The 25,969-nt window shown below is 44.7% G+C and overlaps 1 protein-coding gene across 1 annotated transcript in view; it reads right to left on the bottom strand.

Annotated features, from left to right (window-relative positions):
• The window catches only part of LOC311107514 (glypican-3-like), a gene marked incomplete at both ends in the record, with an annotated part of 281,287 nt that overhangs the window by 102,085 nt on the left and 153,233 nt on the right, over positions 1 to 25,969 (bottom strand). The window contains 3 exons of the mRNA XM_084150013.1: positions 2,674 to 2,785; positions 13,781 to 13,909; positions 17,007 to 17,149. Of these exons, the coding sequence (XP_084006139.1) occupies positions 2,674 to 2,785; positions 13,781 to 13,909; positions 17,007 to 17,149 (384 nt within the window). The remainder of the gene's footprint in view (positions 1 to 2,673; positions 2,786 to 13,780; positions 13,910 to 17,006; positions 17,150 to 25,969) is intronic.

The raw sequence follows: 25,969 nt of genomic DNA, 5'->3' as shown, positions 1-25,969 counted from the left end.
CACTATACACGTCAGCTACTACGTCAAGTGAAATCACTGCAACACTGCAGTTAGTTTCAGTTATGTTAGGCATAACCGTGTTCATGGAGCTCTCAACTAGCCTTACACCTCACAGATTAGGGTGGTTTTTCTGTTAGTGGTATTATACATTTTGTATTGTAGATATGTAGTGGTGTAATAATGTTATATGAGGTACTGTTTAATATATTTTTTTAATGTGTGATGTAAGTGCCTTAACGTGTAAGTGCCTTAATGTGTTAATGTTTTTTGACCCCAGGAAGAGTAGCTTCTGCCTTGGCAGCATCTAATGGGGATCCCTAATAAACACAAATACAAATGAGAAACCACCTAGTACTGACAACTTAGATGGAATGCTACTGAGCATGGTAGCAGACTATAATCGCGACTCCTGTTTGTCATATCTTTAATCTGAAAAGTGTTTGTCCTCAGACCTGGAGGGAAGCTTAAGTCATTCCGCTATCCAAGAATAGCTTTACATCCTCTGTCATATCATGGGTTGAGAGCTATAGATCCAAGAAAACATAGGGTTTTCTTTGATGGAAGCTTCTCTAATTTAAAGCTTTCTTGGTCCTTTACTGTTCCCTATTTTTAGTAGTGATCTACCACAAGCTTTAAACAAAGCCTGTGTGCCTATGTATGCTGATGATTCAACATTATACACATCAGCAACCACAGCTAGTGAAATCACTGCAACCCTACTCAAAGCGTTGCAGTCAGTTTTGGAATGGGTGACAAGTAATAAACTAGTTCTGAACATCTGCCCGGTGATATGGTCAAGTGCTGCAAAGAAGGACCTAGAAAAGCTGCAGCTGGCCTAGAACAGAGCAGCATGTCTTGCCCTTTAATGTACACAGAGGGTTAATGTCAACAATATGCATGTCAGTCTGTCAGGGCTCAAAGTAGAATAGAGATTGACTGCATCAATTCTTGTTTTTGTGAGAAATATAATATTTATGAAAATTCAAAACTGTTTGTATAATCAATTTTCATATACAGTAACTATGACAGACATGCTTATCCCACCCGACATGCCACCAGGGGTCTCTTCACAGTCCCCAGGTCCAGAACAAATTGAAGAAAATGTACAGTATTAAATAAAGCAACACCTCACGGCACAATGCCTCTCCCCCATGTGACCACATTTTTGTGTGTATGTACTAACATGTATATGTAACTGATAGATGCACACACATACACAAACACACACTCAAATGCACACCTTCATGTTATCATCTGCCTGAGATGGAGGCATGTACACTAAACAACGCAAAGCTTCCACATCAGATGAGAAGCAGTTTGACTTTAATGACGCTACAAAAGAGCACATTTCAACAGTCTTAGCCACTTAAAAGCATCTCATTAATCCTGATTTGAGCCGCCAACCTAGATCCAGTGGCCTGTATTGTCTTGGAGATATCTGGAAGAGAAAGGCACAAAGCAGGCAAGAGGGAGGGAGGGGCGTGGTCGACGAGAGGCAGGGAAATAATCACAGGCGTTTCAAGGCACTAAGTGTTGTCTTATCAACACTGTGGCAAAGAGGCACACTCTCCATCTGCCCCCCCCCCCTCCCCCCCGCCCCCCCATTTACCAGTCCCTCTGCAGCAAAGCACCCCCACAGCATGATGCTGCCACCCCCGTGCCTAACGGTTGGGGTGGTGTTCTTCGGCTTGCAAGCCCCCCCATTTTCCTACAAACATAATGATGGTCATTATGGCCAAACAGTTCTATTTTTGTTTCATCAGACCAGAAGACGTTTCTCCAAAAAGTACGATCTTTGTCCCCATGTGCAGTTGCAAACCGTAGTCTGGCTTTTCTATGGCGGTTTTGGAGCAGGGGCTTCTTCCTTGCTGAGCGGCCTTTCAGGTTATGTCAATATAGGACTTGTTTTACTGTGGATATAGATACTTTTCTACCTGTTTCCTCCAGCATCTTCACAAGGTCCTTTGCTGTTGTTCTGGGAATGATTTGCACTTTTCGCACCAAAGTACATTCATCTCTAGGAGACAGAACGCATCTCCTTCCTGAGTGGTATGATGGCTGCGTGGTCCCATGGTGTTTATACTTGCGTACTATTATTTGTACAGATGAACGTGGTACCGTCAGGCATTTGGAAATTGCTCCCAAGGATGAACCAGACTTGTGGAGGTCTACAATTTATTTTCTGAGGTCTTGGCTGATTCCTTTTTATTTTTCCATGATGTCAAGCAAAGAGGCACTGAGTTTGAAGGTAGGCCTTGAAATACATCCACAGGTACACCTCAAATTGACTCAAATGATGTCAATTAGCCTATCAGAAGCTTATAAAGCCATGATATCATTTTATGGAATTTTCCAAGCTGTTTAAAGGCACAGTCAACTTAGTGTATGTCAACTTTTGACCCACTGGAATTGTGATACAGTGAACTATAAGTGAAATAATCTGTCTGTAAACAATTGTTGGAAAAATTACTTGTGTCATGCACAAAGTAGATGTCCTAACCGACTTGCCAAAACTATAGTTTGTTAACAAGAAATTTGTGGAGTGGTTGAAAAACGAGTTTTAATGACTCCAACCTAAGTGTATGTAAACTTCCAACTTCAACTGTATATGAACGTACACGCATGCACGCACGCACGCATACACACACAAACTGACACACACACACACTCCACCTGGTTGATGTGTTTGAGTTTGTCGATGATCTGGCTGATGACCGGTTCAGGGAGTTTGTTCTTAGAGTCAGATCCATGGGAGTGAGATCGCTTCACACCTGGGACAGGGAACCTGGGATGGATGGAAAAATGTAATGAAACGTTTAATTGTGTAAATTTTTGAAAGAGCTGCCTTGCTCTTTTTGGTGTTTCATAAACCACATGATTAGTACAGTAAACTGAACATTTGACTACACTCCAGACCCCAGCTCCCAATATGAAGCTCTATCTCCATCTAGTGTTGAGAAGATGAACAACCAATCTTCAGACAAAAATATTTATTTTATTTAACTTGTCAAGTCAATTAAGAACAAATTCTTACAATGACAGCCTACACCTGCCAAACCCGGACGACGCTGTCCTACAGGACTCCCAATCACGGCCGGTTGTGATACAGCCTGGAATCGAACCAGGGAGTCTGTAGTGACGCCTCAAGCTCTGAGATGCGGTGCCTTAGACCACTGCGCCACTCAGGAGCCCAATTATATAAATGCAACATGCAACAATTTCAAAGATTTTGCTGCGTTACAGTTCATATAAGGAAATCAGTCAATTGAAATAAATACATTAGGCCCTAATCTATGGATTTCACATGACTGGGCAGGGGCACAGCCTGGGTGGGCCTGGGAGGGCATAGGCCCACCCTAATTGGGAGCCAGGACCACCCACTGGGGAGCCAGGCCCAGCCAATCAGAATGCATTTTCCCCCACAAAAGGGCTTTATTACAGACAGAAAAACTCCTCAGCACCCCGCCCTCCCCACTCTGACGATCCTGCAGGTGAAAATTATTAAATAACATTCAATTCTCTGGAAACAGCTACATGTTGCGTTTATATTTTTGTTCAGTGTAGCAACAAATCACCTATAACTCAATGTTCATAAATTAATAATTGAATATTATGTGTAAGATACGATATAATGTATGTTCATACTTTATACCTCATACTTCATACCCCAAACTACTTTACAGTCAATCTTGCAGAGGCATAGGCGGAGGTAGGTATGTGTAGGAGGGGAAGAGAAAGGCTCCTACATGCCCCTATCTATCTCTAACAGTCTGGCTGAGGAGTCACAGCTTTGTAGATGCATGTGGATGTCTTGGGGAGAAAATGGGGGAGGAGGATGGGGAGTGAATCTCAAGGTTGGAACTCTCACAAATGGCACCCTATTCCCTTTATAGTGCACTAATGTTGACCATAGATCATAGGGCAACAGTGCCAAAAGTGGTGCACTATAGGGACTAGGTTGCAATTTGGGATGTGGCCAAGGTTTGATGCTGCCATGCTCTCTGCTACGCGTGGCTTTAACCCTTTATGAGCCAAACTCTGATGCTATCAGCATGTCAACCTGGGAGAATGACTCCAAGCGCTCAACCAGACAGATGTGTTTAGACAGGAGAGGAACACACATCCCAAAGGAATGAGAAACTGAAGAAAGGATGACTGGCATCACTGACTTCTTTCTTCACTCACACAGACTAAGGCATAGCTAACTGCCTATGCGCCATCACGATAAGGGTGATAATGATTGATGTTATGTCTTTTATCATCTCATATGTCACGAACTTCCATTGTGCCAAATGTATGATCTAACGACAAGGACAATGGAAATGGTGAGGATGTGATAGTTTACTGAGAAGAGGAAAGTCAGAAACGGGGCAGAAGAACAGGAAAATGAGTGTCTGAAGAAGCCGACAGCCCGTAGGCAGTGGCGTTGGTACAGTGTGCGGTCTTAGGCTGTTCTTATCTCTATGACACACCTGATCACCCCTCCATCAGCCATCAGCTCCTCATTGCCACAGTGCCACCTAAGTCATACTTTTCAATAAACCCTAAATTACATTTCCACCGGACCATTTTGTTATTTGATTTTTAATTTTAAGACCCCTTGAAGTATCCAACAAAAATATTTTTTTTTGGCCTTACAAACGCATTGAATAACAGATTAATTACATGGAACAACAGATAGTCCCCAAAAAAATATCAAAAGGAAGTTTCTTCTGAAGTGTCTGTCCTATATCTGAGAGATATAAGAAAGATGAGGAAACAACTTTTATTTTTATTTGTACATGTATTTAACCCCTTATTTTTGGCACTAAACACGCTCCATATATACTTCCATTAATTTTTTAACTGGTACCGGGGGACCTTCAGACGAGTCTTGTAAGGCCTGTGGGCGTCTGACATGTACGTGTTCGTGTGAGTCTCATCTTTCCATAGAGGAAAGATGAGACGTTCGGACACTACAGACGATTTTGTGAGAAGACCGATTTTTGGGATGTGTCAAGGTCCGATAAACACACCTCTAGTTCGGTCACCTTTCACTGCGGAAGTGCGACATCAGCGGATGTGGTGGATTGAGACGCATCCAATGCAAAAAAAAAAAGATATCTCTTGCTTAAACTGACTAATTTTATTATGCAAATTAGATTTCCACGGGAGTGTGGACATCGACTCTAAGGGGTTAAAAGGGCAATCAGCAGTACAGTCGAGTACAGGCTTAACTGAATAACAATAGAGACAGAATGCAATACAGAATTATTGAATAGTTTGGGGTAAGCCTCGTCACTGAGGAATGCTCCTCAGAGCCAGATGCTAATGACAGGTTGCCCTATGCTGGACAGCTGTTTTCGAACCCCCCACTGGATGACGAACCTTCAGTTGGTGGGGAGGTGGAAGATCATTGGAATACTTGCTGCAAAAAAGCAAGTGGGAGATACAAGGTTTGAGTTGACATATAAATACTCCCCTAGATTCATGCCCATTGGTTGAAAGAAAGGAAAGTGATTATTGCACCAGCGAGCCCAAAGGTTAATCAGCAACCGTGGATGAATTGTCTTAGTGTGCCATGCTCATAGGCTGAAGTTAATAGGTGAAGACATTGCGCACGCTTGATAATAGTAAAGGAGGAGGAAAGACGTGATACTGTGCTGATGAGGTAACATTATAAACACTAAAATAGAATCCCCAAGCTTACAAGGTCGTTCTGCCCCTGAGCAAGGAAGTTAACCTACTGTTCCCCGTGTGCCGATGATGTGGATGTCGATTAAGGCAGCCCCCCCGCACCTCTCTGAGTCAGAGGGGTTGGGTTCAATGCGGAAGACACATTTCAGTTGAATGCATTCAGTTGTACAACTGACTAGGTATCCCCATTTTCCTTTCCCATAGATACCTGCTATGCTGATGAGGTATCATTGTAACCACTACCATATACAGTTGAAGTCGGAAGTTTACATACAATTAGGTTGGAGTCATTAAAACTTGTTTTTCAACCACTCCACAAATTTCTTGTGAACAAACTATAGTTTTGGCAAGTCGGTTAGGACATCTACTTTGTGCATGACACAAGTAATTTTTCCAACAATTGTTTAGAGACAGATTATTTCAATTATAATTCACTGTATCACAATTCCAGTGTGTCAGAAGTTTACATACACTAAGTTGACTGTGCCTTTAAACAGCTTGGACAATTCCAGAAAATGATGTCATGGTTTTAGAAGCTTCTGATAGGCTAATTTACATAATTTGAGTCAATTGGAGGTGTACCTGTGGATGTATTTCAAGGCCTACCTTCAAACTCAGTGCCTCTTTGCTTGACATCATGGGAAAACAAAAGAACTCAGCCAAGACCTCAGAAAAAAAATTGTAGACCTCCGAAAGTGTGTTTCATCCTTGGGAGCAATTTCCAAACTCTTGAAGGTACCACGTTCATCTGTACAAACAATAGTACGCAAGTATAAACACCACGGGACCACGCAGCCGTCATACCGCTTAGGAAGGAGACGCGTTCTGTCTCCTAGAGATGAACGTACTTTGGTGCGAAAAGTGCAAATCAATCCCAGAACAACAGCAAAGGACCTTGTGAAGATGCTGGAGGAAACAGGTACAAAAGTCATATATCGACATAACCTGAAAGGCCGCTCAGCAAGGAAGAAGCCACTGATCCAAAACCGCCATAAAAAAGCCACACTACAGTTTGCAACTGCACATGGGGACAAAGATCATACTTTTTGGAGAAATATCCTCTGGTCTGATGAAACAAAAATAGAACTGTTTGGTCATAATGACCATCGTTATGTTTGGAGGAAAAAGGTGGGGCTTGCAAGCCGAAGAACACCATCCCAACCGTGAAGCATGGGGGTGGCAGCATCATGCTGTTGGGGTCCTTTGCTGCAGGAGGGGATGGTGCACTTCACAAAATAGATGGCATCATGAGGAAGGAAAATTATGTGGATATATTGAAGCAACATCTCAAGACATCAGTCAGGAAGTTAATGCTTGGTCGCAAATGGGTCTTCCAAATGGACAATGACCCCAAGCATACTTCCAAAGTTGTGGCAAAATGGCTTAAGGACAACAAAGTCAAGATATTGGAGTGGCCATCACAAAGCCCTGACCTCAATCCTATAGAAAAGTTGTGGGAAGAACTGAAAAAGCGTGTGTGAGCAAGGAGGCCTACAAACCTGACTCAGTTACACCATCTCTGTCAGGAGGAATGGGCCAAAATTCACCCAGCTTATTGTGGGAAGCTTGTGGAAGGCTACCCGAAACGTTTGACCCAAGTTAAACAATTTAAAGGCAATGCTACCAAATACTAATTGAGTGTATGTAAACTTCTGACCCACTGGGAATGTGATGAAAGAAAAAAAAGCTGAAATAAATCTCTCTCTATTATATTTCTGACATTTCAAATTCTTAAAAGAAAGTGGTGATCCTAACTGACCTAGGACAGGGAAATTTTACTAAGATTAAATGTCAGGAATTGTGAAAAACTGAGTTTAAATGTATTTGGCTAAGGTGTATGTAAACTTCCGCCTTCAACTGTAAGTATTCAGACCCTTTGCTATGAGACTCGAAATTGAGCTCAGGTTTATCCTGTTTCCATTGATCATCCTTGAGATGTTTCTACAACTTGATTGGAGTCCACCTTTGGTAAATGTAATTGTTTGGATATGATTTGGAAAGGCACACACCTGTCTATATAAGGTCGACAGTGCATGTCAGAGCAAAAACCAAGCCATGAGGTCGAAGGAATTGTCCGTAGAGCTCCGAGACAGGATCTTGGGAAGGGTACCAAAAATGTTCTGCATCATTTAAGGTTTCCAAGAACACCATGGCCTCCATCATTCTTAAATGGATGAAGTTTGGAACCACCAAGACTCTTCCTAAAGCTGGCCCCCTGGCCAAACTGAGAAATCGGGGGAGAAGGGCATTGGTCAGGGAGGTGGCCAAGAACCCCATGGTCACTCTGACAGAGCTCTAGAGTTCCTCTGTGGAGATGGGAGAAACATCCAGAAGGACAACCATCTCTGCAGCACTCCACCAATCAGGCCTTTATGGTAGAGTGGCCAGTAAATGTACATGACAGCCCGCTTGGAGTTTGCCAAAAGGCACCTAAAGACTCTCAGACCATGAGAAACAAGATTATCTGGTCTGATGAAACCAAGATTGAACTCTGGCCTGAATGCCAAGCGCAACGTCTGGACAGCATTTTTCTGTGGGGATGTTTTTCAGCAGCAGGGACTGGGAGACTAGTCAGGATCGAGGCAAAGATTAACTGAGCAAAGTACAGAGAGATCCTTGATTAAAACCTGCTCCAGAGCGCTCAGGACCGCAGACTGGGTCAAAGGTTCACCTTCCAATAGGACAACGACCCTAAGTACACAGTCAAGACAACACAGGAGTGGCTTCGGGACAAGTCTCTGAATGTCCTTGAGTGGCCCAGCCAGAGCCTGGACTTGAACCCGATCGAACATCTCTGGAGAGACCTGAAAATAGCTGTGCAGCAACGCTACCCACCCAACCTGACAGAGCTTGAGAGGATCTGCAGAGAAGAATGGGAGAAACTCCCCAAATACAGATGTGCCAAGCTTGTAGCAAAATACCGAAGAAGACTCGATGCTGTAATCGCTGCCAAAGGTACTTCAACAAAGTACTGAGTAAAGGCTCTGAATACTTATGTAAATGTGATATTTCCGTATTTTAATTTTTTATAAATGAGCAAACATTAAAAAATAACTGTTTTTGCTTTGTCATTATGTGGTATTGTGTGTAGATTGATGAGGGGGGGGGGGGGGGGGGGGGGACAACTTAATCAATTTTAGAATAAGGCTGTGGAAAAAGTAAAGGGGTCTGAATCCTTTCCGAAGGCAGTGTACAGTGGGGAAAATTTGTATTTAGTCAGCCACCAATTGTGCAAGTTCTCCCACTTAAAAAGATGAGAGAGGCCTGTAATTTTCATCATAGGTACACGTCAACTATGACAGACAAAATGAGGAAAAAAAATCCAGAAAATCACATTGTAGGATTTTTAATGAATTTATTTGCAAATTATGGTGGAAAATAAGTATTTGGTCACCTACAAACAAGCAAGATTTCTGGCTCTCACAGACCTGTAACTTCTTCTTTAAGAGGCTCCTCTGTCCTCCACTCGTTACCTGTATTAATGGCACCTGTTTGAACTTGTTATCAGTATAAAAGACACCTGTCCACAACCTCAAACAGTCACACTCCAAACTCCACTATGGCCAAGACCAAAGAGCTGTCAAAGGACACCAGAAACAAAATTATAGACCTGCACCAGGCTGGGAAGACTGAATCTGCAATAGGTAAGCAGCTTGGTTTGAAGAAATCAACTGTGGGAGCAATTATTAGGAAATGGAAGACATACAAGACCACTGATAATCTCCCTCGATCTGGGGCTCCACGCAAGATCTCACCCCGTGGGGTCAAAATGATCACAAGAACGGTGAGCAAAAATCCCAGAACCACACGGGGGGACCTAGTGAATGACCTGCAGAGAGCTGGGACCAAAGTAACAAAGCCTACCATCAGTAACACACTACGCCGCCAGGGACTCAAATCCTGCAGTGCCAGACGTGTCCCCCTGCTTAAGCCAGTACATGTTCAGGCTCGTCTGAAGTTTGCTAGAGTGCATTTGGATGATCCAGAAGAGGATTGGGAGAATGTCATATGGTCAGATGAAACCAAAATATAACTTTTTGGTAAAAACTCAACGCGTCGTGTTTGGAGGACAAAGAATGCTGAGTTGCATCCAAAGAACACCATACCTACTGTGAAGCATGGGGGTGGAAACATCATGCTTTGGGGCTGTTTTTCTGCAAAGGGACCAGGACGACTGATCCGTGTAAAGGAAAGAATGAATGGGGCCATGTATCGTGAGATTTTGAGTGAAAACCTCCTTCCATCAGCAAGGGCATTGAAGATGAAACGTGGCTGGGTCTTTCAGCATGACAATGATCCCAAACACACCGCCCGGGCAACGAAGGAGTGGCTTCGTAAGAAGCATTTCAAGGTCCTGGAGTGGCCTAGCCAGTCTCCAGATCTCAACCCCATAGAAAATCTTTGGAGGGAGTTGAAAGTCTGTGTTGCCCAGCGACAGCCCCAAAACATCACTGCTCTAGAGGAGATCTGCATGGAGGAATGGGCCAAAATACCAGCAACAGTGTGTGAAAACCTTGTGAAGGCTTACAGAAAACGTTTGACCTGTGTCATTGCCAACAAAGGGTATATAACAAAGTATTGAGAAACTTTTGTTATTGACCAAATACTTATTTTCCACCATAATTTGCAAATAAATTCATAAAAAATCCTACAATGTGATTTTCTGGATTTTTTTTCCTCATTTTGTCTGCCATAGTTGACGTGTACCTATGATGAAAATTACAGGCCTCTCTCATCTTTTTAAGTGGGATAACTTGCACAATTGGTGGCTGACTAAATACTTTTTTTCCCCACTGTATATGGTGACTTTATATCAAACAACAAGCACGAGGTGAGAACGTCTTTCATAACAGATCCCTCAGTCACCTTTCACTGGGAAGTCTATAGAAACAACAACACGGGAGAAAAGAGTAGAGTCCTGGTGATGTGTGTGACAGGACCTGGTTTGCATCCCAAATAGTACCCTATTCCCTTTATAGTGCACTACTTTTGATGAGGGTCCATAGTCTCTTGTCTAAAGTAGTGAACTATATAGGTAATAGAGGGCCATTAATTTTGAGACGCAGCCTATGAGTGCTGGACTCATTCTCACATCAACCACCTGTTTGCACCTTGAGTCGTAAGTTGCAATGTAACATTCATGGAGGAAACGGACATGCTTAGCTTCCATGATAGGTTATTATAGTCAGATGAAGGCTAATGGATGCGGCATGATTAGATGTTAATAGCAATGATACATGCTTTAAAATGGGCTAGGAGTTTAATCTTAATGTTGCATAATGACACACAAAGAGCAAAGTAATAAATACATTTTGCGCCTACAAAGTCTGCCAAAACAATATTTAGATACGGAGACAATACAATAGATTACTGACAGAAAGTGGACATGTTTATTTTCAGCATTGTCAGTTTGCCCAGATCCTTTTATGTGGTGTGAGGACGCACCCTGAGTGTTTATAGACGTCTTGACGATGTGAAGGTGTCATTCCTTTGATCTTGGCTTTAGGTGACACGCACAATGCGGCTGATAATGGGAGCCATGTTTAGCTCAGTCCTCAATGGCTCTACAGAAACAGTGTGAGATATATCCCTTAAACAATGTAAACTACGCTTTGGTCCTATTATTGCTCACACAATTTTTATTTGGCGCAAAATTGAAAAACAATTTCACTAGGAATCAAAATGGCATGCCCATACTCCAATATTTCACAATAATGCCTTGCGATCTGGAGGACGGCCTTTTGCATCCCCCCAATGGTCCAAATGTGGAATCTTTACCGATATCATGGACAGTAATGGTTTGAGAACATTCCAAGTTTTGAAAGATACATACACATTACCAGGCAACTCCTTTTTTTCTATATTTACAACTTAGGTCAGCTATGCGAAACTCAACTACCAAAACATCTAATGATGGGATTTATAAATAAATAATCCGGGCTCCCGAAAGGACTGATCTCTATAATATATAAACAACTTTTGGAAAGCTCATATTCTGAGCTAGCCATCAAAAAAGTATGGTTCACAGATCAAATTGAATCCGAACCACCCTTTAACTGGAACAGAATATGGAAAAATATGACCTTGGCATCCCTTAATTCGAACCACCAATTTATACATTTTAAGTTTGTTCACAGACTGTATTTAACACCAACAAAACATTTTACAATGAAATAGATGGGGTGTGAAGCATGGTTTCTGGGTGGGGATGGAGGATGCGGGCAGGTGGATAGGGACTGAATGGGGAATGTGTTTGGGTTATCTTTGTATGCATTTATTTGATTGATTTTGTATCTGTAACCCCCCTCTGAAAAATAAAAATGACAAAACTTAATAAAAGGTTGGTCACAAAAAAATAAATAGTGTCCGACGAATTCTGACCTCTAAGTTCATCTACCCTACAATTGAGTGTAAAAGCTATAATAAATTAAGCCTAACACTTTTGGTATAAACTAATCCTCTCCTGGAGAATAATAAGAGAAGATAATCCAACAAAAATCTCTGAATGGAAATATAGCCTACTCTCAGAGGACATTGAGAGTTGCTTGCAGGAGGACATTACAATCCCTCCATCCCACCCCCTCCTTCCTTCCCACCCTCTATATATCCCTCTCTCTTATCTGTCACCCTCTCTCCACTGGCCCATAATTAGCCCCCAAGGAAACCTCAGCCCCCTTGCCACCCAGCTCTCTACCCCCTGGAGGAGGCAGTAAGCCCGTTTATAGCTCTCTGAGAGTGTCCTCATCTCCCCTGTGACAGGCACACTGAGACTGAGGAAGGGCTGCGGCCTGCCTGTTACAGACTGAAGGAGAGACGGGGAGGAAACGAGGACACAGGAAGGAAGCTAGTAAGACCCCTCAGAATGAAGCTTGGGTCGTATTCACTGGGCACTAAACAGAATAACATTTACTGAAACAGGGAGGGACTACCCAAACTTGTCCATTAAGAATATGAAATTGTAGTTTTCTGTTGCAAAACATTTTGTTACATTTTGCTACTGTGTGCACTAATTAATACAACCATGTTTTGCCTGTAAGGAATCCAATATTGCTGAATTTTACTGGTGCACTTTAATTATTTGTTTTTAATTTTTAATTACATTTTTTACTTAACACTTATTTTTCTTAAAACAGCAATGTTGGTTAAGGATTTGCAAGTAAGCATTTCTCTGTAAGGTCTACACCTGTTGTATTCGGCGCATGTGACACATACTATTTGATTTGATTTGATTTGAATAAGAGCTTTGAGGAGATGTACTGTGACTATATCTGGGTTTGCTAAACAGGCTGATGTGCTTCTCGAGGGGATTTTTGTAACTTCCTTCACCTCTCATTTCATCTAGAAGTGATGCTTTTTCATTGATTCAAATCGAGTTAAGTGAGGCAAATTAAAATTGGGGCCAGATGAACAGAGAGAACGAGGGAGATCAATTTACGATGCAGGAGCGAGTGGGACAGGAGGTGAAGTGAAACATTGCCGAATCCAAATAGGGTTCTGTGGGGTGCAGCGAGACACGGGGCGAAGGATGAGCGAGCGATCGAAACGGCAATTAACCGAGCAATGAGAAGGCGAAAGCGCGACTGACATTAATAACCTTCTCATAGAGAGACCGAGTCAAGATTTACAGTCACACACTGTCAGAGAGGAGGCTCGACTGAAGAGCTCATCACTTCTACACAAACTTAACCTTCAACTGTCCTACACACTCTTTACTGAAGGATAGTGATCATTCAACTTTAATGCACTTTGTAGATCTGATACATCTGTATGACTGGAAAGAGATAGAGAGCGCCAGAATACATGACAGTAAAACCACAACCAGATTGCATAGTGTGCTGTTTAGGTTGGTACACAACTGTATTTCACATCGCATACTACTGTAGATAGGCTACTGTCAGGTTTACAAACCAGTCTATTGCAGCGAACACAGGATGCGTCTCAAATGGCACCTTATTCCCTATATAGCGCATTACGTTTGACCAGGCCCCTGGTCAGAAATGGTACCCCATTCCCTTTTTTTGCACTACTTTTGATCAGGGCCCTATATAGGGAATAGGGTGCCTTTTGGGACACACGCACAGACATCTGTCAGTGTGTCGTTTACCTGTCTCTCATTTCCAGTCCGTTCCAGCAGAGGGAGTGGTTGCCTGGCGCTGCAGGATCGCGGCTACACAGAGCCTGTCCCAGACCACTGTAGAAGGAGCTGAAGCCCCTCAGGCTGGAGATAAACTCCCTGAGGGATAGAGGAGAAGAGAAGAGAAAAGAGGGAAATAGCTTTAATAATGGTAATGAATGGTATTATTCTTATCTTATTTTGGTCAGCAAAAAGGAGGGGAGAGGGGGAGAGAAAGAGAAAAAATAATGAGAGGGAGGGGGGAACATAGATAAAACTGCAAATTAAGCATCATTATTTGAGATCGAGAGAGAGAGAGAAGAGGAAGTGGTATAGAACGGAGGAAATAAAATAGTATAATGGTGGGGATAGTGAAGGAGCACCGCAGCCTCAGAACGCAGCAGCCCGCCTGGTGTTCAACATTCCCAAGTTCTACCATGTCACCCCGCTCCTCCGCACACTCCACTGGCTTCCAGTCGAAGAGCAGCAAGGAGAACTGCCCCTCCCTACCTTCAGCCTATGCTCAAACCCTATACCCCACCCCCTGGCAGCTCCCGCTCAGCCCAGTCAAAGCTCTTCTCTGTCCTGGCTGGCACACCAACAGTGGAAGCAGCTTCCCCCTGAAGCTAGGACAGCACAGTCCCTCATCTGTGTCCCAAATGGCAACCTATTTTCTTTATAGTGCACTACTCTGGTCGTGAACTAACTATAATGGGAGTAGGGTACCATTTTGGATTCAAGTGTTTCTGTTCCTAATAGACATGAATCTGGCCACTCTGCTGAAGCCAACGGCCTGCTGAGCATCACTACTCTGTTCATACCTGTTACTGGAATGCGTTTCAAACGCACTGGGCTAGAGGGATGCTCACTGTCACTTTCATAGTAGATTAGGCTAGTAGCACACACAGGCAAGCAGGCATGCACAAGCACGCACACACGCGCACACATACACACTAGCAGGAGCACACACAGCGCACAAACAAGCGCAAACACACACACACTTTAACCAGCCTGTCAGAGTCACTGCCATCCTCAACTCACCTGCTCCAGTCCAGCACTTCAACACTGACTACTACAGCACTGGCATTACATCACACAGACATTAATATGGCAAGCACTACTGCCAGAGACTTTACTAGGACACACACTACAAACAACATCCTAAATTAACACAGGCTTGTCCTGGCAGTGTAGAAAGAGCAAAAGTGTATGAGGTCTATCTATGGTACATAGCAAATCTGTCTCATATTAATCAAAAAAAAATTACACAAGGACCTGGTTGCCCACTAGAGTGCTTATTTAAATGCACTTATGAGTGCTTTGGTTGAGAGCAAAATCTGGACCCTAGATATTTCCCTCAGCTCCTACTCACCCATTCAGTGTTTGCAGATCTCAAGGAAAGTGTAGTGACAAAATGATAGCTAGATGCTCCCCTAAACCCACATGAAAAATATTACAGTTTACTATAGAACACTACAGTACTTACTATATAATTATGTAGTAAACTGTAGTATACTATACTAGATACTGTAGTATCCCTTGATCATGTGTAGTACTTACTATAGAATTTTGGGTCCTGCTTTAAATGACGTTCAGCTTATAAAGGATTCATAAAGCCTTCATAATACCTTCATAAACACCACATAAATGTGTTACAAAGTATCTAAAACTGTATGTCATGCTTTATAAAGGGTTCATAAATGTGGCATAACATTGTGACATAATCATCCATGTCAAATGTGACATAACCCACTATGTCGAATATGATATAAACATGTCCTTTATAAAGGGTGACAAGTTGGATCGAAGGATTAGAATAGTGAAGTCATGTTAGTTACATTACACCTAATCTCGTTCCCAGACACTTCCGCCCAAATGTGCGGAAGGTCTGGTGGACCAACGCACCAAACTAAGCCTTCATTAGTTAGGGTTAGGTTTAAAATCCAATTTTAAGATGATAAATTGTGGAAATGGGCAGGGTTTAGCCATAATTATGGTTCCTGTGTTAACTAGTGATGATGACAAATACTTTACTCAGTAATGTCAATCCTATAGAATTCGATGGTCACTCCCAGTGGTGACCCATCATTCAGGGCGGGTGGGGCAGGTAATGTTCTCTAGCTGAAGCCTTTATAAGCTGCACACCATTTAAAGTGGGACCAAATTTGGTCGTATACTGTAGAATAAATAGTATAATAGTAAATACTAAATTATAAACTGGGTGGTTTGAGCCCTGAATTCTGATTGGCTGAAGGTCGTGGTATATCAGACCGTATACCACAGGTATGACAAAACATTTAGTTTTACTGCTCTAATTACATTGGTAACCAGTTTATAATAGCAATAAGGCTCCTCGGGGGTTTGTGATATATGGCCAATATACCACGGCTAAGGGCTGTGTCCAGGCACTCCGCGTTGCGTCATGCGTAAGAACAGCTCTTAGCCGTGGTATATTGGCCATATACCACACCACCTCGGGCCTTATTGCTTAAGTATACTACAGACTGCAACAACACTACAATACTACAGTAGTTAATATAGTATATACTATAGTATTAATTTATATACCCTGCCTATTCCCTTCCTGCATATCCCAATTTGTGCCACCCATAAGTGAGAAATATACATGCCAAGTATAGACCATATATTGTGTTCCCTATATCAGTCCTACCTACCTACCTACAATAGAGGTTATGGAAAAGTAGCTCTTTTAGGATTTTGTCCAGCAGGTTTCCTCAAGGAGAAAGCATCCACTTCTATCTCAAAGATAATAAAACCAAAACACTATAGTAAATATTCCAGTAATGTCTGCAAAAACACTACAGTAAATACTACAGTATACTACAGTCCGCAAAAACACTACAGCAATTACTATAGTATTTATACCATAGTATACCATAGTATGTTTCCATGTGGGAGCTCATCTAGAAGGCTAGCCCACATAAACCTGTCTGCTTTCTTCAGCTCAAACACTGAAGTGTTACAGTTGGGTCTAGGGCTTGTTTCTGGACCGGGCCTTAAGATGTCCTCATTAGTTAGCAGCATGACATGAACAACCCATCTTTTCCTTTCTCTTTTACTTTCTCCTCTCTCTCTGCTCTCTCGCCCTTTCTCTCTTCTATCACCCTCCTATATTCCTCCTCCTTCTTTCCTCTCGGTCACACACCCCCTGTCTGTTCTCCCAGTCTGAGTGACTTAATTTCATCCCCAACATTACCTGCGGCGGCCAGCCAAGGTCTCCTCAGGATAGTAGGGTAAAGGCTGTGGGTTGTAGGATGCTGTGGCAGCATGGGTCTGGTCAGGATGGGGCGCCACTGAGCGAGACACCCGTTGAAGCTGGTGGCCACACGTACTGCTCACCTGGTGGGAAGGATGGAGGGATGGAGTGAGAGTGGGAGAGAGAGGGAGAGGTAACCATGAGAGACAGGACATACTGTTCATATACACCTTATCATTATCTAGTAGCATTAACTCACATTGACTCCTGAGAGTAAATGAGGCCTCAACAGTCAAACCTGTTGGCTGTCATATTTGTGTCCCTATTCAGCTCCGCCACTCCTCTATTGTCGTGTGTTATTGTTTGTTTATTTTGGGAGGAATAAGAGAGGGAATTTGAATAACAAACAAGTCATTGTTTCCTCCGCCTGTGACGTTTCTGTTTTGTTCTTTTTGTAATCACAACCCTCCACAAAGCGCTGGCTAGCTTCTTCCCTGGGGTAAACACCATTGTTTCCAACACAGGACGACACAGCAATAATAACTAAGAAGCCTCTCTCTCTGTATCTGGGAGATAATGGAGTCATGCCATTCTTTTCAGGTGCAATAAAAATGCAAATGTTTAGCTTCTGGTTTAATTTCCCAGGGGATTACAGCCAGGGCTTAATTCTGCCTTGTAATGCGCTGACCAACTGGCAAGTGTCTTCACTGACATTTTCAACCTGTCCCTGACTGAGTCTGTAATACCAACATGTTTCAAGCAGACCACCATAGTCCCTGTTCCCAAGAACACTAAGGTAACCTACCTAAATGACTACCGACCCTCAGCACTCACATCTGTAGCCATGAAGTGCTTTGAAAGGCTGGTCATGGCTCCCAGAAACCCTAGACCCACACCAATTTGCATACCGCCCCAATAGATCCACAGATGATGCAATCTCTATTGCACTCCACACTGCCCTTTCTCACCTGGAGAATGCTATTCATTGACTACAGCTCAGTGTTCAACACCATAGTGCCCTCAAAGCTCATCACTAAGCTAAGTACCCTGAGACTAAACACCTCCCTTTGCAACTGGACCCCGGACTTGCTGACGGGCCGCCCCCAGGTGGTAAGGGTAGGTAACAACACATCTGCCACGCTGATCCTCAACTCGGGGGCACCTCAGGGGTGCGTGCTCAGTCCCCTCCTGTACTCCCTGTTCAGCCATGACTGCATGGCCAGGCACGACTCCAACACCATCATTAAGTTTGCCGATGACACAACAGTGGTAGGCATGATCACCGATAACGACGAGACAGCCTGTAGGGAGGAGGTCAGAGACCTGGCCGTGTGGTGCCTGGATAACAAACTCTCCCTCAACGTGATCAAGACAAAGGAGATGATTGTGGACTACAGGAAAAGGAGGACCGAGCACGCCCCCATTCTCATCGACGGGGCTGTAGTGGAGCAGGTTGAGAACTTCCTTGGTGTCCTCAGCACCAAAAATATATCATGGTCCAAACACACCAAGACAGTCGTGAAGAGGGCACAACAAAGCCTATTCCCCCTCAGGAGACTGAAAAGATTTGGCATGGGTCCTCAGATCCTCAAAATGTTCTACAGCTGCACCATCGAGAGCATCCTGACTGGTTGCATCACCGCCTGGTATGGCAACTGCTTGGCCTCCGACCGCAAGGCACTACAGAGGGTAGTGCGTACGGCCCAGTACATCACTGGGGCCAAGATTCCTGCCATCCAGGACCTCTATACCAGGCGGTGTCAGAGGAAGGCCCTAAAAATTGTCAAAGACTCCAGCCACCCTAGTCATAGACTGTTCTCCCTGCTACAAAACGGCAAGTGGCACCGGAGCGCCATGTCTAGGTCCAAAAGGCTTCTTAACAGCTTCTACCCCCAAGACTCCTGAACAGCTAATCAAATGGCTACCCGGACTAGTTCCACATCGTGTGTGCGAGTGCGTGTTTGAGCAGGATCCTGCCGGAACAGGATCCGGCACCACTCAGATTTGACCTTGTTTTTTCCGGCACCTATTTGGCCAGATCTGGTACCTCTCGCGGCATGATTTCTTAATTATTTCACTATTCGCACTGTAGACATTCTAATAAAAGCAATCAGCATTAAATCAAGTTGCCCCCTCGTTATTTCTCCCGCCCCCCAGAAAGACTATTATGTAAAAGCGCGGTGATCCTTCTATGTATTCATCCTATCCTGCCACACTGATTCCAGACCTGCTCTCTTATTTATACATACAAAAAAGAATTTGATCCCCTGCTGATTTTGTACGTTTGCCCACTGACAAAGACATGATCAGTCTATAATTTTAATTGTAGGTTTATTTGAACAGTGAGAGACAGAATAACACAAAAAAAATCCAGAAAAACGCAGGTCAAAAATGTTATAAATTGATTTGCATTTTAATGAGGGAAATAAGTATTTGACCCCTCTGCAAAACATGACTTAGTACTTGGTGGCAAAACCCTTGCTGGCAATCACAGAGGTCAGACGTTTCTTGTAGTTGGCCACCAGGTTTGCACACATCTCAGGAGGGATTTTGTCCCACTCCTCTTTGCAGATCTTCTCCAAGTCATTAAGATTTCGGGGCTGATGTTTGGCAACTCGAACCTTCAGCTCCCTCCACAGATTTTCTATGGGATTAAGGTCTGGAGACTGGCTTGGCCACTCCAGGACCTTAATGTGCTTCTTCTTGAGCCACTCCTTTGTTGCCTTGGCTGTGTGTTTTGGGTCATTGTCATGCTGGAATACCCATCCATGACCCATTTTCAATGCCCTGGCTGAGGGAAGAAGGTTCTCACCCAAGATTTGACGGTACATGGCGCCGTCCATCGTCCCTTTGATGCAGTGAAGTTGTCCTGTCCCCTTAGCAGAAAAACACCCCCAAAGCATAATGTTTCCACCTCCATGTTTGATGGTGGGGATGGTGTTCTTGGGGTCATAGACAGCATTCCTCCTCCTCCAAACACGGCGAGTTGAGTTGATGCTAAAGAGCTCAATTTTTGTCTCATCTGTTCACAACACTTTCACCCAGTTCTCCTCTGAATCATTCAGATGTTCATTGGCAAACTTCCGACGGGCCTGTATATGTGCTTTCTTGAGCAGGGGGACCTTGCGGGCGCTGCAGGATTTCAGTCCTTCACGGCGTAGTGTGTTATCAATTGTTTTCTTGGTCACTATGGTCCCAGCTGCCTTGAGATCATTGACAAGATCCTCCCGTGTAGTTCTGGGCTGATTCTTCACCGTTCTCATGATCATTGCAACTCTACGAGGTGAGATCTTGCATGGATCCCCAGGCCAAGGGAGATTGACAGTTATTTTGTGTTTCTTCCATTTGCGAATAATCGCACCAACTGTTGTCACCTTCTCACCAAGCTGCTTGGCGATGGTCTTGTAGCCCATTCCAGCCTTGTGTAGGTCTACAATCTTGTCCCTGACATCCTTGGAGAGCTCTTTGGTCTTGGCCATGGTGGAGAGTTTGGAATCTGATTGATTGCTTCTGTGGACAGGTGTCTTTTATACAGGTAACAAGCTGAGATTAGGAGCACTCCCTTTAAGAGTGTGCTCCTAATCTCAGCTCGTTACCTGTATAAAATACATCTGGGAGCCAGAAATCTTTCTGATTGAGAGGGGGTCAAATACTTATTTCCCTAATTAAAATGCAAATCAATTTATAACATTTTTGACATGCATTTTTGGATTTTGTTGTTGTTATTCTCTCTCTCACTGTTCAAATAAACCTACCATTAAAATTATAGACTGATCATTTCTTTGTTAGTGGGCAAATGTACAAAATCAGCAGGGGATCAAATACTTTTTTCCCTCACTGTAGAGGTTATGGGGAGGGCCAGTGGGGTAAGTAACTGATCTTACACAGGTCTTGATAGTGGTGGTCAGCTAGTGAAGAGGTCCCTACGTAATCATTCACGTAGCCTAAAGTCTAGTCATCTCCCTACTGAATTTGAATCGTGGGAAAACCAAATAAATGTTTTATAAGAAAAGGCAGTCGAGTTTGACATTTTTCAAGTCCAAAAATCCAGAGAAAGACAGTGAATCGAACCCAGAACGAGCCAGAGAACTGTCAGTGCTGGAGGAGAGGAGTGAGGGGCAAACTGTTCCTGATGGCGATGCTAATCCCGCCAGTTCAGCATCACCACCGGCACCTCCACAAGCTAGTAGGCCTACTAGCGAGTCAGACTCAGCGGGAAACAGAGACAGGGGGAGGGGGGCAGTGCATCCACCAACGAAGTGCTCGAAGCAGGTGCAATTTGCAGTTCAAGAACAAGCAAACGTATAACCCCTGGCTTGTCATGCAGAATTCAAAGTTGGGCTGTACAACATGCAAAATGGTAGGGAGCTTGGGTCTAGAAACGACTGGAGGGATTAAACTAGCAAAAGAGTGGGTGGAATGTACAGTAAATTAACATCCTATGCATCAGAGGTAAAAAAGCAAACAACAAAGAGCCCTCAGAAAAAAATTGTTTTACATGCCTGAACCAAGGCGCATTTGGTGGCAGCAAGCCTTGTAGACAAGGCTAAAGTGGACACCCAGGTTAACACTCAAAATGAAAAAAATAATAGACACAGCCAGAGTCTTCAGAACAGCCTTAGAAGGAGACTAAACATCATTGGGAGAGTCATTGTGGGATGTTTTGAAAATAAGGTAGGACATTTATTTTCCTTTACCTTCACAGCACAGAACAAGTTTGTAATCTGAATATGTGCTTCATATTATCACATAGGCAGGAGGCCTATATATTCTCATATGTGTGTTCTGCTGTGGCCTACATTGAATGTGTTTATTTGAAGTTATATTCTGATATTGTGATATTTGTTCTACTGCTACACTGATGTCTTGAAAATTCTGAAATTTGGGCATATGGCGGGTGTTCTGCAGTGTCGTCTAAAAATGTTACTGTACATTGATATCTAGACTATTAGGCTATAAAAAATTCAGACTTGTGTAAGCCCTGCAGCTATACTCAAGTATGTGGGCATACTGCAGTGACTTAATTACCACCTCGGAGAGTGCTGTCCATTTCACCACCATAGACAATAGGGTACTTGGCTGCTACGTTGTGTTTCAAACTTTTTTTCTCAATGTGTTCCGGTACCTCAGAGCCCCCCACGATAACCTGTACAGTTGAAGTCGGAAGTTTACATACAATTAGGTTGGAGTCATTAAAACTTGTTTTTCAACCACTCCACAAATTTATTTTGTCGGTTAGGACATCTACTTTGTGCATGACACAAGTAATTTTTCCAACAATTGTTTACAGACAGATTATTTCACTTATAAATTCACTGTATCACAATTCCAGTGGGTCAGAAGTTTACATACAGTGGGGGAAAAAAGTATTTAGTCAGCCACCAATTGTGCAAGTTCTCCCACTTAAAAAGATGAGAGAGGCCTGTATTTTTCATCATAGGTACACGTCAACTATGACAGACAAATTGAGAATTTTTTTTCCAGAAAATCACATTGTAGGATTTTTTATGAATTTATTTGCAAATTATGGTGGAAAATAAGTATTTGGTCACCTACAAACAAGCAAGATTTCTGGCTCTCACAGACCTGTAACTTCTTCTTTAAGAGGCTCCTCTGTCCTCCACTCGTTACCTGTATTAATGGCACCTGTTTGAACTTGTTATCAGTATAAAAGACACCTGTCCACAACCTCAAACAGTCACACTCCAAACTCCACTATGGCCAAGACCAAAGAGCTGTCAAGGGACACCAGAAACAAAATTGTAGACCTGCACCAGGCTGGGAAGACTGAATCTGCAATAGGTAAGCAGCTTGGTTTGAAGAAATCAACTGTGGGAGCAATTATTAGGAAATGGAAGACATACAAGACCACTGATAATCTCCCTCGATCTGGGGCTCCACGCAAGATCTCACCCCGTGGGGTCAAAATGATCACAAGAACGGTGAGCAAAAATCCCAGAACCACACGATGGGACCTAGTGAATGACCTGCAGAGAGCTGGGACCAAAGTAACAAAGCCTACCATCAGTAACACACTACGCCGCCAGGGACTCAAATCCTGCTGTGCCAGACGTGTCCCCCTGCTTAAGCCAGTACATGTCCAGGCCCGTCTGAAGTTTGCTAGAGTGCATTTGCATGATCCAGAAGAGGATTGGGAAAATTTCATATGGTCAGATGAAACCAAAATATAACTTTTTGGTAAAAACTCAACTCGTCGTGTTTGGAGGACAAAGAATGCTGAGTTGCATCCAAAGAACACCATACCTACTGTCAGGGGTGCTGAAGGTGGGTGTGGTACAGGAATCAAGCGCAGGACGCAGAAGCTAAGTCCAAAAGACTTTAGTGAGTTATTCACGTAGTACACGAGAACAATAAGCCCGGAGGCGAAAACAAAGGCGCACACAGGCGTCAAACAAAAGGTGCACTAACATGTGCGAAAACCTCTCCAAACACGGAGGGAAGAATACGTAGCTCAGAACACCAAACAGAGGAGCAATCACACACAACACCATACACACACAACGAGAACTAAATAGGACACTAATGAGGACTAACTAGACACAGGTTTACAACATCCAGACAAAACCAAACGAACATGAAACATAGATCGGTGGCAGCTAGTACTCCGGGGACGACGACCGCCGAAACCTGCCCGAACAAGGAGGAGGAGCAGCCTCGGCCGAAACCGTGACAGTACCCCCCCCTTGACGCGCGGCTCCAGCCGTGCGCCGACCCCGGCCTCGGGGACGACCAGGAGGGCGCGGAGCAGGGCGCGCGGGATGGTCCCGGTGGAACTCCGACAGGAGAGATGGGTCTAGGATGTCCCTCCGCGGCACCCAGCACCGCTCCTCCGGGCCGTACCCCTCCCACTCCACGAGATACTGAAGACCCCCCATCCGGCGTCTTGAGTCCAAGATGGACTGAACGGTGTACGCCGGAGCCCCCTCAATGTCCAGTGGGGGCGGAGGAGTCTCTCCTATCTCACCTTCCTGGAGTGGACCAGCTACCACCGGCCTGAGAAGAGACACATGGAACGAGGGGTTAATATTCTTATATTCAACAGGCAGATTTAACCTATAACACACCTCGTTCAATCTTCTCAGGACTTTAAAAGGCCCCACAAACCGCCGACCCAGCTTCCGGCAGGGCAGGCAGAGGGGTAGGTTTCTGGTAGCGAGCCAGACTCGATCTCCGGGTGCGTACACCGGCCCCTCACTGCGGTGGAGATCGGCGCTCGCCTTGTGACGACGGATGGCCCGCTGCAGGTGGACGTGTGCAGCGTTCCACGTCTCCTCCGAGCGCCGCATCCAATCATCCACCGCAGGGGCCTCGATCTGGCTCTGCTGCCAAGGTGCCAGAACTGGCTGGTAACCTAGCACACATTGGAAGGGGGTTAGGTTGGTAGAGGAGTGGCGGAGAGAGTTCTGGGCCATCTCGGCCCAGGGAATGTACCGAGCCCACTCCTCAGGCCGGTCCTGGCAATACGACCTCAGAAACCTACCCACATCCTGGTTGACTCGTTCTACCTGCCCGTTACTCTCCGGGTGGTACCCTGAGGTAAGGCTCACCGAGACCCCCAAACGCTCCATGAACGCTCTCCATACTCGGGAGGTAAACTGGGGGCCTCGATCAGACACTATATCCTCGGGTACCCCGTAATGCCGGAAGGCGTGGGTAAATAGGGCCTCTGCGGTTTGTAGGGCAGTAGGAAGACCCGACATAGGGAGAAGACGACAGGCCTTAGAGAACCGGTCCACAACGACCAGGATGGTGGTATTCCTCTGAGAGAGGGGAAGGTCTGTCACAAAATCCACCGAGAGGTGGGACCATGGTCGTTGTGGAACGGGCAGGGGTTGTAACTTACCCCTGGGCAGGTGTCTGGGCGCCTTACACTGGGCGCACACCGAGCAGGAGGAGACATAAACCCTCACATCCCTGGCTAACGTGGGCCACCAGTATTTAGTGCTAAGACAATGCACTGTCCGGCCAATACCCGGATGACCAGAGGAGGGTGACGTGTGAGCCCAGTAAATGAGTCGATCCCGAATCTCGAGCGGAACGTACTTCCGACCCTCAGGACTGTGGAGGGCTGGGGTCGGTACGCAACGCTCGCTCGATTTCGGCATCGACGTCCCACACCACCAGTGCCACAAGACAAGACTCCGGTAGTATGGGAGTAGAATCAAAGGACCTCTCCTCCGTGTCATACCGCCGGGACAGCGCATCTGCCTTACCATTCTGGGACCCAGGGATGTACGTGATTTTAAATACGAACCTGGCGAGAAACATACTCCATCGAGCCTGGCGAGGGTTCAGTCTCCTCGCTGCCCGGATGTACTCCAGGTTCCGATGGTCAGTCAAAATGAGGAAAGGGTGTTGAGCCCCCTCAAGCCAATGCCTCCACACCTTAAGGGCCTGAACTACAGCTAACAGCTCCCTGTCCCCGACGTCATAATTTCGCTCCGCCGGGCTGAGCTTTTTAGAGTAAAAAGCACAGGGGCGGAGTTTAGGTGGCGTGCCGGACCGTTGAGAGAGCACGGCCCCTATACCTGCTTCAGACGCGTCCACCTCTACCTGAAAGGGTAATGCGGGGTCCGGATGCGCCAGCACCGGAGCCGACGTAAACAGGTCCTTCAGTCTCTTAAAGGCCCTGTCCGCATCAGCTGACCACTGCAGGCGCACCAGACCCCCTTTCAGAAGGGACGTGATGGGAGCTGCCACCTGTCCAAAACCCCGGATAAACCTCCGGTAGTAATTCGCAAAGCCCAAGAACTGCTGCACCTCTTTGACAGTGGTTGGGGTTTGCCAATTACGCACAGCTGACACACGATCCACCTCCATTCTCACCCCTGACGCGGACAACCGATAACCCAAAAAGGAGACCGACTCCTGGAAAAATAGACATTTCTCTGCCTTGACATACAGGTCGTGCTCCAACAGCCTCCTCAATACACGACGCACCA

The sequence above is a fragment of the Coregonus lavaretus genome (genome assembly GCF_964263955.1).
Source record: "Coregonus lavaretus genome assembly, chromosome: 32".
Taxonomy (NCBI): Eukaryota; Metazoa; Chordata; class Actinopteri; order Salmoniformes; family Salmonidae; genus Coregonus; species Coregonus lavaretus.
The sequence above is the reverse complement of the archived record's forward strand: the minus strand, read 5'-3'. Positions and strand labels throughout refer to the sequence as shown.